The 14,122-nt window shown below is 42.5% G+C and overlaps 1 protein-coding gene across 2 annotated transcripts in view; it reads left to right on the forward strand.

Annotated features, from left to right (window-relative positions):
• HMGXB3 (HMG-box containing 3) overlaps positions 1–14,122 on the forward strand; it is a 34,118-nt gene that overhangs the window by 1,682 nt on the left and 18,314 nt on the right. The window contains exons 1-6 of one of the 2 annotated variants that reach the window (XM_069969128.1): positions 988–1,075; positions 4,840–4,981; positions 8,335–8,509; positions 9,213–9,704; positions 12,649–12,747; positions 12,914–13,045. In XM_069969128.1, coding sequence (XP_069825229.1) covers positions 4,842–4,981; positions 8,335–8,509; positions 9,213–9,704; positions 12,649–12,747; positions 12,914–13,045 — 1,038 coding nt within the window. In that variant the 5' untranslated portion in view covers positions 988–1,075; positions 4,840–4,841. Of the gene's footprint in view, positions 1–987; positions 1,076–4,839; positions 4,982–8,334; positions 8,510–9,212; positions 9,705–12,648; positions 12,748–12,913; positions 13,046–14,122 lie in introns of those variants that run through there. The other variant, XM_069969127.1, reaches the window with a different exon arrangement.

Genomic DNA, 14,122 nt, shown 5'->3' on the forward strand with positions numbered 1-14,122 from the left:
TTCGTCGGATAGCGGAATACGCTGGCACATAGAATGGTGTCTATGGAGCTGGCAGAAAGGCGCACGGACAGCCGACGGAATTCCCCGGAGTTGATCCGCGAGAATTCCGTAGTGTGAACCCACCCTTACAGAGAGTGGGGAAGAGTGGGTGCTGGTTCTACCGGACAGGGAATACTCAACCTCTGAGTGATCAAAACCCTTGACTCGGTGTGTGAAAAGTACACAATAATAAAGCTTCTGCAAGAAGGCTGGGGACCCTTGATCTCAAGGTAGGTATGGGTCTGTGAGGGAGGGGGTATCCCTATCTGTTGGGAGGGTAACCCAGGCTGAGCACAAAGGCTGACAGGTCTTCTCCATATTTTTGACACATCTGAATGTGTCCGAATTTGGCATTAGTACGTCAATATTTTCCACAAATCTAAAAAGTGACAGAAAACAATAGCAAGCCCCATTCCTTAATATGTCCGTATTATTTGTCTGTAATTGTGGATCTGCAGTTATGAACAAAGTACCGTCCCATTCAATGGCCCTATTCACACATCTGTAGTTTTATGGATGTTTCATTTGGCCATGATCCATGCCGCAGACATGCCCTAGTGCAGACAAAAATTGTGTTAGGAACACACACATATAGAAGTCCGTGGGATCGCTCGTAACCATTCCACCTTTATTTAAAATATTTTTAAAAATAACTTCCCACTTTTATTGATCTTCACCAAAAAACAAATGGTGTATTATTGATGCAATTTCTGTGGGTCGTGGACTAAAAATTACAGACCTATTATTCCATTTGCAAAAAAAAAAAAAAAAAAGAACGTGTAAATGTTGCCTTAGGCTGTGTTTCCACATGTTCTTAAAGAAGCAGTTCACAAAAAATTATTATTGGCCCCCCCGGTAGGCGCTGGCACATATACTCACCGCAGCTGATTGGTGTCCCACGGCGCGGCTTCCTTCCAGTCCCGCTGCGCTGTTCAAATCCGGCGCGCTCACGTCTGCCTCTGCGGTGCCTCCTCTTCTGTGTCCTGTGATTGAACGGCTGAAGTCACGCACTTCCGTAGAGAATGCATGGAAGCGTGTGAGTTGAAGACCCGGCTATAGGAAATACAGAACACTCCAAAATCTGCTTCGCAGCCATACTTTGAGGCTCTTGCTAGGTATATACTGTACTTTTCTGGAATCGGGACTATTTTTAAAACTCTTTCTGGTCTGGTTGTGTCAGACTATGAGAACAGCCCAGCAGGCGGTCCTATGCTATGTTAATAAACTTGACAAGTATATGGGAGTTCCAGAGTTGACATGAATCGCACAGTGTTGCAGGACCTGGCACCGCTGCTACATATTCAAAGACAGAAGAGCGGAAGTAAACATTGAAGAGGTTGCAGCATTCACACTAGTGCCTTTTGCCTCTTCAAACAGATCATTGGAATGGTGAAAGGTGTTCATCCTCTGCTTATCTAATATAACTTTATCAACATGGATAGCCCCTTTGTCATTAAAGTGTCCCTGTCGTTTAAAAAAAAAATAAAATGTTTTTTGTTGTTGTTGCTGCAGAAATCAATAGTACAGGCGATTTTAAGAAACTTTGTAATTGGGTTTATTAGCCGAAAAATGCATTTTTATCATGGAAAAGCAGTTTGAAGCTCTCCCCCCTGGCTTCATTGTTCTTTATGGAGAGGGGAGGGGTGGAGGGAGATGAGGCACCAAAACAGGACAACAAAGAGTAAATTTACAGCTACATCACTGGGCTATCTCCTCTAAAGTCAGCGCTGACCTCTCTGACCTCTGAATACCGGCTTTCATACAGCTTCCACTGTGTAATCCTTTGCTCTCTGTCGCCGACTAATCTCCCTCCTCCCTCCTCTCCAAAGATTACACAGGGATCGACTGATGTAAAAGAGTCAAGATTTCCTGATAATGAGCTGTGAATGAGAGAGAGGAGGGAGGGGGGGGGGGGGGGACTTGGGGAAAGGCTTTTTGAATGCAGATAATGGCATATTTGCCTAATAAACCCAATTACAAAGTTTCTTAAAATAGTCTGGACTATTGATTTCTGCAAAAGAAATGAAACGACAGTGACACTTTAAGAAAAAATTTTGGTTGGGTTCTCAATGGTGTACCCACAATCTGTTCCCCCCAAACCACTTGTACCTTCGGATAGCTGCTTTTAATCGAAGATCTGTCCTGGGTAGGGATGCACGATGCGCCGAAATATCGATACTACTATCGATATTCTGGGCATAAAAATGGTTCGGTACCAGGATTTCCTGGTATTCGATACTTTATGTTAAACTGCCTGATACAGAAGCTTAATATAAAGTATAGTGCAGAGAACATGGCCGGCAGCTAGCTGAGTGCCGGCCATGTTCTCAGTGCGCCCCCTGCCCCCTAGAGTCACCTCAGTTGCCTGCCCACCCTCCGGTCCCGACGGCGCCAAATTCAAATAGCCGGCACTTAGCGATAGCTTGTGCCGGCTATTTTACTGTGTACATGCCGCTGTCACACTGACAGCGGCATATAACCCCTCCAGAAATGATCCTGTGGGCAGCAGTCGTTTAAGCAGGGAATGTCCATATGCCGCCCGATCAACCCCCCCCCCCCCCCCCCCCCCCCGGTGCCACAGGTGCAGCGGCGGGTCGCGCAATGCAGCTAGTTGATCCAGAGTGCTCAGTTTAGAAGCGGCCGGGCTGTGGAGACCCTGGACTGTACAGAGTATAGGCCGCACAGTATGCCTGTCAGTGTCTCCTCACTGGGGGATGAGCCACTGCACGTCCAAGTCTAGGGGCTGAGTCCTAACGAGCCGGTGACGCTGAGGGCTGTGGTGGTGCATGAGCAGGGCTGCCTTTTTGACTCCTGTGCTCACTTCAAGGCTGACAGGTGCGGCACTGTAGACTTGCAGAGGGTTGTGGCCGGGGGGGGGGGGAACACTACATGGGAGTGCTGCCCACAGGGCTGCAATGGAGCTCGGCTCCCTCCTTGCATTGTGGTGGGTTTGGGGCACTCTTGAAGACAAACGGGCTAGGGACCTGGCAAATTAATGTTTCTGGTACGTCCCGCAAGCTCCGCCCCCATCGACAAGCCCCGCCCCCGGAGCCCACCGCGGGTGGGATACTGACTCTCTCCATGCCAAGTTGCCACAATGCAGCCTTCTATCTATCTATCTATCTATCTATCTATCAATCATCTATCTATTTATCTATCTATCTCCTATCTATCTATCTATCTATCTATCTATCTATCTATCTATCTCCTATCTCCTATCTATCTTATTTTTCTTTCTGTCTCCCTCTCAGTCTGTATACACTGTGGCAATCTACTTCATGTACACTGTTCTGACCCTGGTGCTGTGTATACCCTGTGTATATTGTTTTGTAAAATGAAAGGATTTCAAAAGAGAATTGTCCTTAATGTTATGTAAAAACATTGCAAAACTACTGCCCCCAGCATACCCCAACAGCTGAAACAGTGCAAAACTACTGCCCCCAGCATACCCCAACAGCTGAAACAGTGCAAAACTACTGCCCCCAGCATACCCCAACAGCTGAAACAGTGCAAAACTACTGCCCTCAGCATACCCCAACAGCTGAAACAGTGCATAACTACTGCCCCCAGCATACCCTGATAGCTGAAGTGTTATTGCCTCAACTATAAAATGATTACATTCCTGATATTGCATAGTAAACAGTGTAATTGCAAAAAAGGCCAAGTCCAAATTTTCTGATTTTTAGTGAAATCCCATCCCAGAAAAAAAATTCTGTGATGAAAAGGTCACATATCTAACAGTCGAGGGGGGCAGGCATGCATTATATTTCTATAGTTGTGTTTTTCTTGTTTTTTAATTCTTTATTAAGTATCGAATTGGTATTGAAATAAAAAAGTTGGTATCGGTATCGAACTCAAAATTCTGGTATCGTGACATCACTAGTCCTGGGGCAGGTAATGCAGTTATTGTTCTAAAAACAACTTTTAAACTTGCAGCCCGTGCCAAATGGCCGTGGCTTGGAGTATCTGTGCCCTAACTTTGCACCACCCCTCCATCCCTCCTCCCCACCTTCTTGATCATTAGGAATGCCCCTAGATTATTTTCTCCTGTCTGAACATTGCACAGGTGCCTTAACAATCCAGCCCATGTGCCGTGCTAACACAGGTGATGAATAGTAGAAAATCTGCCTGGAGCATTCCTAATGATGAGGAGGGCAGGGAGGAGGGACAGAGAGGTTGTGCCAGCCTAATGCATACACAATCTAGGCCACGCCCGTTGGCCACGGGGCTGCCAGTTTAAAACTAGTTTTTTTAGGACAATAACTGCATCACCTGCCGAACAGACCCCAGGACAGATCTTTGATTAAAAGCAGCTATCTGAGGGTACAAGCGGTTTGGGGGGGACAGATTGTGGGTACAGAGTCACTTTAAGCTCATAGATAGCAGGATCATTACTTATCATGGCATCTAGGTCTCTGTCACCCATCATTGTTCCTATGACAGGACTGTGGGATGCTGTTGAGTTTCTATACAAAGTGTTTCTTATCGAACACATACTTTTATGGAAGAGAATTGAAAATAACTAAATAAATTACACATTTTTGGGGGGGATCACTGCACAACCCAAACTATAAAATTGTGTTTTTATTCTGCGAGATTAACACAGTAAAAAAAAAAAAAACGGTTTATGCCGGCTCCCTAAAAATAACAAAGTGCCAAACTATTAGGATATGATTCCTAATCCTAGGTTGATTTACTTACTACTTCAAATAAATACGGTAACATTAAACGTAACTAAAAATAAAGAACTCTATGCTGGAGGTTTGGCTTAGAGTTTTATTAAATTTGTTTATTTCTTAGAAATGGACGATCCTTTTGATGGCACTGAGGTAACAGTGGTGTCTGAGGAGATGGAGGAAAGCTATGTGCCAGCAAAGCCTCCAGTAAAGAAGAAGAAATACAGGGGCTGCTCCGAACAAGGAGAGGCTGTGAAGAAACCAAGGTAAGAGTGTTTACAGCTGCACCTTTACACCTGTCTGACCAGTAATGGACTGGTATTTAGGCCCACTAAACATAATCCTGAGGGTCCCCTCCATCTATAAAAAAGAAGTCACATACGTTTTTATTTGCATATCAAATGATTAAGTTTTTATGGATTTTCAGTGAATTACCCCATAAGCAATAGACCCTGGTGGCAATTGAGTCTACAGTCACCTCAAAATGGGGTCATCCTGTTATTGAGACCCATTACTGTTTCAAAATTAGGACCCATCAGTAGCCTGGCAGACCAGTCCGACACTGTGTCTGACATTGTGGTAGTCCAGCTTGGACAATACTTTGTTAGAAAGGCATAGGGTGTCCACTCACTAGGGTGTAAGTGTTTAAAGGAGAAATCCAGTGAAAAAGTATTGTGTTGCCCTCCAAAAGTTATACGAATTCCCATTATACACTTATTATGGGAAATGCTTATAAAGTGTTTTTCCCTGCACTTATTACTGCATCAAGGCTTTACTTTCTGGATAAAATGGTGATGTCATTTCCTGGATAACATGGTGATGTCACTTCCTGGATAACATGGTGATGTCACTTCCTGGATAACATGGTGATGTCACTTGCTGGATAAAATGGTGATGTCACGCCCCGACCCCCAGAGCTGTGCGGGCTGTGGCTGCTGGAGAGGATGATGGCAGAGGGACACTGAGGGACACAGGGCACTGGAGGGACACTGAACATCTCTCTGCCATCATCCTCTCCAGCAGCCACAGTCCGCACAGCTCTGGGAGTCTGGTTGTGACATCACCATGTTATCCAGGAAGTGACATCACCATGTTATCCAGGAAGTGACATCACCATGTTATCCAGGAAGTGAAGACTTGATGCAGTAGTAACTGCAGGGAAAAAAGCACTTTATAAGCATTTCCCGTAATAAGTGTATGTTGGTGATTTGTATAACTTTTAGGGGGAAATATAATACTTTAATAAAAATTTTTGCCGGACTTCTCCTTTGACTTCTCTGCTGCACCAGCTCGGAGTAAATTAAAGGGGGACTCCGGGCAGGAGTACCTCCCCTCCACTTTTTTGGCTCCAGCGCTAGGGCCTGATCCGGAGCAGCATGATATGGGCCCGAGCGCTGGAGCTGGGGAGGTAAGTGGACATCATTGTTTTCATCCACCCCCTCCCTGGCAATACAAGAAAAGGCCTCTGGTACACCCGGAGTACCTGTTTAAGTGTTGCATGGTGTCCTTTTGGGTCTCCAGATTATCAGGTTCCCGTTAAAATTAATCTGAAAATCCCCAATACACAGGCAGACCCAGTTTTTAAAGTACCAAGCAATTTATATTAACGCGATCCAGAAAATCTATTAAAGTGACACTGTCACCCCCTTTGTGCATTCTGACATCTCTACAAAGGTGTAAAGGGTAAATCTACCGTGTTTTTTTTTTTTAAACAATATTTTATTAGTGGCTTATGTAATATTTGAACATACATATTGAAAATTCATTACATATTCAAAAAGAAAGTCGCTCACAGGCAACAAAGGATTGTATGTTTACAATATCATACAGATACTATGAGCCTTTGTAATAACCTTAAAAGATATATTATCATATACAATACAATGTAGTCTTACCAAAAACATAAGTAGAAAAACAGTAATTTATAATATCACCTTAAAACATGGTATAGATGTCAGATATTCAAATATGCTACCAATAGAATGGAGAGAATTGTATTTAACAGAGAAAGGGAAAAGCTTAAGATATTTGGAGTGCTCCCAGAGTTCCCTTTTGGGCGGCCATGCAATACCAATCAGTGTCCTTAAATTGATTAATGACAGAGTCTCTCTCTTCTATAGTAAAATCATGAATTAGAAATTGTGTCCATTTGGACATAAATGTTTTTGTTGATTTTTCTTTGGTGCGCAATACATCCAAAAGTTCCCAATGAAAGATCTCCTTCAGAGCGGAGATTACCTCAGAAATGTCTGGTAGAGTATCCAGTATCCAGTGTCTTAATAAACATTTCAGGGGAACTAATAGAGTTAAATGAATTCCTTTAGAAGTAAGTAATTTAGGAGAGGGAGTAGTAGAGTCTATATCAATAAAATGAAAAAGATAACTAAGAGGGAGAAGTGGCATGGCTTGTGTATAAAGCGGAAATGTATTTCACATAGAACCACATTGGGAGTGGCAGAATGCACTAGTTGAGATCCTCTCAATATTTGTTGGGTCAGATCCTCTGAAAAAATTACGGAGGACCATTTTAAAAAAAAAATTTGTCTAGATAAATTCTTTTGAGAGCGTGATCTAAGTTCTCCATATGTATGTGATAAAAAAATTATGAACTGGTGGTGTTGGGAATAGATTATCAAATTCTATATCACTTTCTGCTTCTGCTATGTCCCGTACTCTGGAATTAAGAAATTCAATTATAGAATCGTATTGAGGTAAATTAAATGAGGACAATTTAAATCGTGTTCTGACGATATCCCATGATAAGAAAGTGTTGGAATTAGTATCCAGCAGATCCCCAACAGAAGAAACATGTGCACTCTGCCACTCTGAGTAGTCCAATTTGTCTGAGTCAGGTGGGTAAAGTGGTGAATGCCACAGAGGAAATCTTTTCGATAGGCAAAAGGGTAAACCATATAATTTTCGTATCGCCTTCCATGTGGCAATGGTGTCTTTAAAGATAACACTTCTCTTAATTTCTGGGGGTAGTTCTGGTAATTTAGCATGTAGCAGGGTGGGTAAAGGCCAAGGTGCTGCTAAAGCTTTCTCAATTAAAATATTGGAGAAATATGACGTGTCCATAATCCAATCTTTAGCATGGCGAAAGAGAGCGGCTAAATTATATAATCTAATATCTGGGCATTGAGCGCCAAATCTACCATTTTTCATACCTTATTTCATATCATACGTCATGGTGCTTGTTCAAGTAAAAAGTGTCCTTTTATCAACTGCAGATTGTATGAAGTGGGCGTGGCATCGTGACATTAGCACCACTTAGCTCCGCCCCCTTGACACCCATTGGTTGGCCAACGTAGAGGGGGTGGGGTCTAGACATTTTGTCCAGCCTGTACTAATGGCCAGTGAGGGGGCGGGGCCAACTGTGGCACTATGGGTGGGCTAAGTGGCGCTAATGCCATGAGGCACTGCCCACTTTACACAATCTGCAGTTGATAAAAGATGACTTTTTACTTGAACAAGCACCATGACGTATGATATAAAATAAGGTATGAAAACCACTAAATTTACTCTTTACACCTGTGTAGAGATGTAAGAATGCAAAAAGGAGGTGACAGTGTCACTTTAAGCTGTACTAGCTCACCCAAGTCAAGTCTTTGTATTACAGGTCTGCCTATCTCCTCTATTACTATGATATCTATTTGAAAGTCCAACAAGAGGTCCCGCACCTCCCACAGTCTGAGATTAACAAGAAGATAAGTGAGAGCTGGAAACTTCTCAGTGTGGCCGAGAAGAGCTATTACCTGGAGCGAGCAAAGCTGGAGAAGGAAGGGCTGGATTCTGTAAGTGCTTATTGGGTTACAGGACTGTCATTACAGGAATTGTAAAGTGCTGCGGAATCTGTTGGTGCTATATAAATAAAAATTATTATAATTATTATTTTGGTACTTCTAAAGGTGCCGATATTTCTGTCTCAACCATCTTCCCCATACATATAAACGTTTGCACAATGTAATGCGTTAACAGAGGTAATTTTCTATGTAGATTTTTTCTATACCTAAGGCCACGTTCACACTACGTAAATTTTCTATTAATCACGGCCGTTATTAATAGAACATTTACATTGTGCTGCAGTTTATGGAATCAAGGTCGGAGTACATACACATACTATACACTCCAGCCGGGATCGCTAGCGGCTGCAACAAAAACTGACATGTCAGTTTTGTGCAGCCGCTATTCATTGAATAGCGGCCACACAACCCTGACAGTGCACAGAATGGAGAGTGCAGCTACGGCCGCACTTTCCATTGTGTGCAATGGTGTATTGGGATGCGGGCGCACACGGATGCCAGTTCAAGAGAAATGCAGTACTGGCCAGGATAAATTTCACTGACACCGGGCGTTCTGTTATACGGCCGGGTCTCAGAACGACCGGTACATTGTGCGAACGTGGCCTAAAAATGTGAAATGGATTTAGGTTGTGAACAGGAAAAGTATTGATCGTCTACATTCCCAGCCTGCTGTAAGTTTTTCTTGTTTTAACAGAATATTAAATCCAGTACATCCACCATGATATCAGATGTCCCGGGCTTCAGAAAGATCCTTCCTCGTTCAGAATACATCCTGATCCCCAAGAGGTTCCATGAGGAGGAGCGGCAGCATGTAGATATCTGTGTCACTCAGCCCAGAGAGGCAGCGCCCCTGGCTCCCTCTGCTGCTTTATCCCATAATGGAGGTCAAAGCATCATTACTTTGGATCCAGGACAAATGAACCTTTCTGAGCATTTGTCTGAGGTGGAAGGTCTGACTGAGGAAGGGGCAAGCTTCACCCCAGCAAACACCGTACAAGAAGTTGTTCCTAGCAGTCTATATACCCAATTGCCTGAGAAACTGACGGGGGAGATTATCCTTAATGATGCTACTTTAGAGATCGGGCAGACAAGCACTTACCCGGCAGCCAATGTGGTCATTGAAGAAGATGGAGGCATTGCCCTTGCACAGTCAGAAATGTCCGTTCTCACAGTAATGGCAATCCAGGTAATACAAAAAAAGATGGAGCTGGTATTTGGGCAGCTACTTGACTCGCTATAGAAATTATATACCTATTTGAGTCGGTCCTACATGTCCTGTTTTGTAAAGATAGCAATAGACGAAATAATTGTTTGGCCTACAGCTGTCTTCTGTTATATCTTATGGCGGAGCTATTTATTCTTGGCGCAATTACCTTGTTAAAGAGGTTGTTCAGCATCTTTCAAGATCTTTCAACTGGTGCCAGAAAGTGCCAGAGATTTGTAATTTACTTCTATTAAAAAAAAACCTCAAATCTTCCAGTACTTATCAGCTGCTGTATGTCCTGTATGAAGTGGTGTATTCTTTCTGGTCTGGAGTCGCCAACTCCTCTATATCATAAAGTCACAATAGTAAACAATTGACACGACTGGATGCTTGCAAACATTAATTCCACAACTGTATTCAAAAATTTTCAACAAACAATTTAATAGTGATTCAAACCTTAACATATAACCGTTCATTGAAACCCACGAGTGCGGACACAATCAGGGTATTGCGTTTTCACATCCTGCTCTGATGCTCCTGAGAGCCGTGTGCCCAAACAGCAGAGACCTCCGTAGCAGAGGGGAGGCCGGTAGCTGGCGTAGTCATGCTACGTTTTGGGGGATCACACCCTCCCTTCTCAAGCATATTTGACAGGTGAGACCCACCACCAATATATAACAATTTGTGATGTCATGAGATTCTAGACTGAACAAAAGACATCCATGTTACATATTACATTAATTACATTGGTTAAAAGCAGATTTCACTGGGATATGCAATTTTTAGATTTATATGTATCACTTCTAACTTTACACCCAATAAACATATTTAAATAGTTTCAATTGCAATATCACCAAACTGCCACTAGGTGGCCAACCTAATACTTTACACATTACTCACAGAAAAGACTAAAAACTACAGATCTCATTTAGCCCCCATGGCTACTACAAAGATCCAGTAAGTCTCTTTCTGTGATAATCTCTTCTACACCATACCTCCTTCAAGACTGTCCATCTTAAATTGCTTACTCTATGTTTCTTTTTAAAAAAGTGTTTGGCTAATGTAATATACCTTTTAATGTGTCTATGTGGAGATGCGTATGTGGGACAAACCAGCAGAGCAGTAAAAATTAGGCTTAATGAACATAGATCGGCAATCAGGTTATTTGGACAAAGGTTAGGAGAACAAAAGGAGGAAGAAATAGGAAAGAAGAAATTCAGTGAGACACTTTTTTGAAAAGAAACGTAGAGTAAGCGATTTAAGATGGACAGTCTTGAAGGAGGTATGGTGTAAAGATAGAAGTGAGATGAAAAGGAAATTATTACAGAAAGAGACTTACTGGGTCTTTGTAGTAGAATCTCAGCAGCCATGGGGGCTGAATGAGATCTGTAGTTTTCAGTCTTTTTTGTGAGTAATGTGAAGTGTATTAGGTAGGCCACCTAGTGGCAGTTTGGTGATATTGCAATTGGAAATATTTAAATAGTTAAAGGACAAGTGCCATGAAAAACTTTTTCCCACTAATTGAAGCACATTACAAAGTTATATAAGTGTGTAATATGCTTCAATCACCTATCTGCCCCCTTTCCCTGTCTTTTCCCCCCCTCATGGCACTTGTCCTTTAACTATTTACAAAGTGATAAATATAAATCTAAAAATTGCATTTTAACCAATGTAGTTAATGTAATATGTAACATGGATGTCTTTTGTTCAGTCTAGAATCTGATGACTTCACAAATTGTTATATATCGGTGGTGGGTCTCACCTGTCAAGTATGCTTGAGAAGGGAGGGGTGATCCCCCCCGAAACGTAGCATGACTATACTATAATCCTCCCCTCTGCTACAGAGGTCTCTGCTGTTTGGACAGGATGTGAAGACGGAATCCCCTGAATGTGTCCACACTCGTGGGTGTCAATGAATGTATATGTTAAGGTTTGAATCACTATGAAATTGTCACAAGTTTGTTAAAAATTTCTGAATACAGTTGTGGTTAATTCCACAACTGTATTCAGAAATTTTTAACAAACTTGTGACAATTTCATAGTGATTCAAACCTTAACATATACATTCATTGACACCCACGAGTGTGGACACATTCAGGGGATTCCGTCTTCACATCCTGTCCAAACAGCAGAGACCTCTGTAGCAGAGGTACTTGCACGCATCTAGTCGTGTCAGACAGTTCCTGACATGGACAGAGGGGGCATCAGAGAGCACTCTGTCAGACTGGAAGGAAAACTCCACATCTCGCAGGGCATAAAGCAGCTGAAAAGTACTGGAAAACTGGAGATTTTTAAATAGAAAGAAATTACAAATCTCTGGCACTTTCTCGCACCAGTTGATTGGAAATATTTATTCTTAGTAGTAGATATAAGTGAACCTCCAAAATCTAATTTCAAGAGGTTAAATCGGCTGCTGAATTTGATTCCGATTCAATGGCCAATTCGGTTTTATACAGAAGCAAGGACTCCTGTACTCCTGAGAGTGGCTGCTCCTGTATACTGAGCAGAGATGCATACATTATATGCCTCTAGTTATGTTTGCTGGGCTAGGTGCAGGGAGCACTGCATCACCACCTACCTACTACCTGGGGCTCTAACACATTTGCTGGACTTGGTGCAGAAAGAAACTATGTACAGGAAAGAGATTGGAGCCTCTGTCCTGTACTTACTGCTTCGTGAACATTCACTGGAATGGGCTCAGAGTCCCTTGCCAGTATATTTGTGAGTAACATTGTCACTTACCTTGTGTGATATGCTGGAAACATCTGAAGTGAGGGGTAATTAGACCCCAATAAAGATGAATTATAAAATGATGGAAGTGAAACTTATAGTCATTGTCTTTTTTTAGTCCAAAATCTATTTAACACACAGCCCAGATGGTGTATGTGACATTGTATTCATTACTTTTCCTCCATGACTGTCACAGGAAGCTGATGAACACTGCCCTGCACCTCCTGCCTCCCAATACATTATGATGCCTGTGGCGAGTCGCTCCCTCACAGAACCATCCCGGACTATTAAATTGGTGACTATTGCTGCACGATCTGATTTATTATTTTTTTTAGTAGGGGTTTTAAGAAAAGTGTGATCTGCATCTCTGGCATAGTAGAAGGGTCAAGATAGAAATACCTCTTTAAATAAAGCCACGTTTAGGCATTGACATTGAACTAAATTTAATTTCTGTACTGCAGGCAACTACATACACCAGAAGAGGACACGGGAGCTGCACCAACCCCAGCTGCACTTTTACTTATGTGACAAGACACAAACCTCCTAAATGTCCTCTCTGCAATCAGTTACTTGGGGGAAAATGGGTTCCAAAGGTGAGTATACATCAATTGTTGTACTGTATACATTCTGTGTGTTAACAGCAGCAGGCCATTACTGATTTACCTAAACAGTCATGTGTGTGCTGTACCCTACAGGATGTACATTTGGCTCCAATGGCCACATGGTATTGCTGAACGTCCCAGCATCATTGTGTGGTTATTGGAGAATGCAAGTGGAAGCGGGTTTCAAGTCCATTTGTTTGCATGAATGTGGAAACATGCACATGGAAGTCCAGGAAGATGAGATCTATGTTGCTTACTGCCGAATCCTCACACTGGAAAAATGAAGGAATAGGGAAAATTTCTTAATCTAGGTAACACTATAGTGGCTCCGCAGAATTATAGCAGAGTCAACAATTCAAGTCTTTGAATATGGGGATAGTTAAAGCTGCTCTTAACCTTGAAGATAAGTACCAACCCCTTGGACCCCTGTGAGCACGATTTATTAAGTAGTTGGGAGACTGAGATTAATGCATAATAGAAGTAGTTTCAGAACGATGCTCCGTTCTTTGCTCAGTAATATGTTGCAAAGAGTTTGCAACATATTACTGAGGAAAGAACGGAGCATCGTTCTGAAACGCATTTAATAAGAGTTGCAACGTTATATATAGCAGAAAGACGCATTGTGCACAATATATCACCAGTCTGCACCTCAGATCTGAGCACCCAGCCAGGGGTGAACACCCAGCCACATTGGGAGAGGCAATCAGACATGAAACATACCTCCTGAAGCTCCACAAATGTAAGGGGCAAGATCTATGTGGAATACTCTGGGGAGAACCTCCCGAATGAAGGATCTCTGAGCAGGAGAAGTTCCATATCCTTCTACATGCTCCTCACTAACTGCGGCCGCAGATCCTGCAAACACAGAGACTTGGGACTGGTGAGAGGTGTACTTTCACCACTTTTATTCTATTTTAACTGTATTACCTCTGCATATACGAGAATAAGTGATATAATATATCTCAAATCAACTAACAGAGGAACAGTTCTATATTTACCATAAGCACAGTGACTACAAACCACTGCGACCTGCAAGGGCCCTGCAGAGTCGCATATGGACAAGATTGT

Source organism: Dendropsophus ebraccatus, chromosome 1 (assembly GCF_027789765.1).
Source record: "Dendropsophus ebraccatus isolate aDenEbr1 chromosome 1, aDenEbr1.pat, whole genome shotgun sequence".
Classification (NCBI taxonomy): domain Eukaryota; kingdom Metazoa; phylum Chordata; class Amphibia; order Anura; family Hylidae; genus Dendropsophus; species Dendropsophus ebraccatus.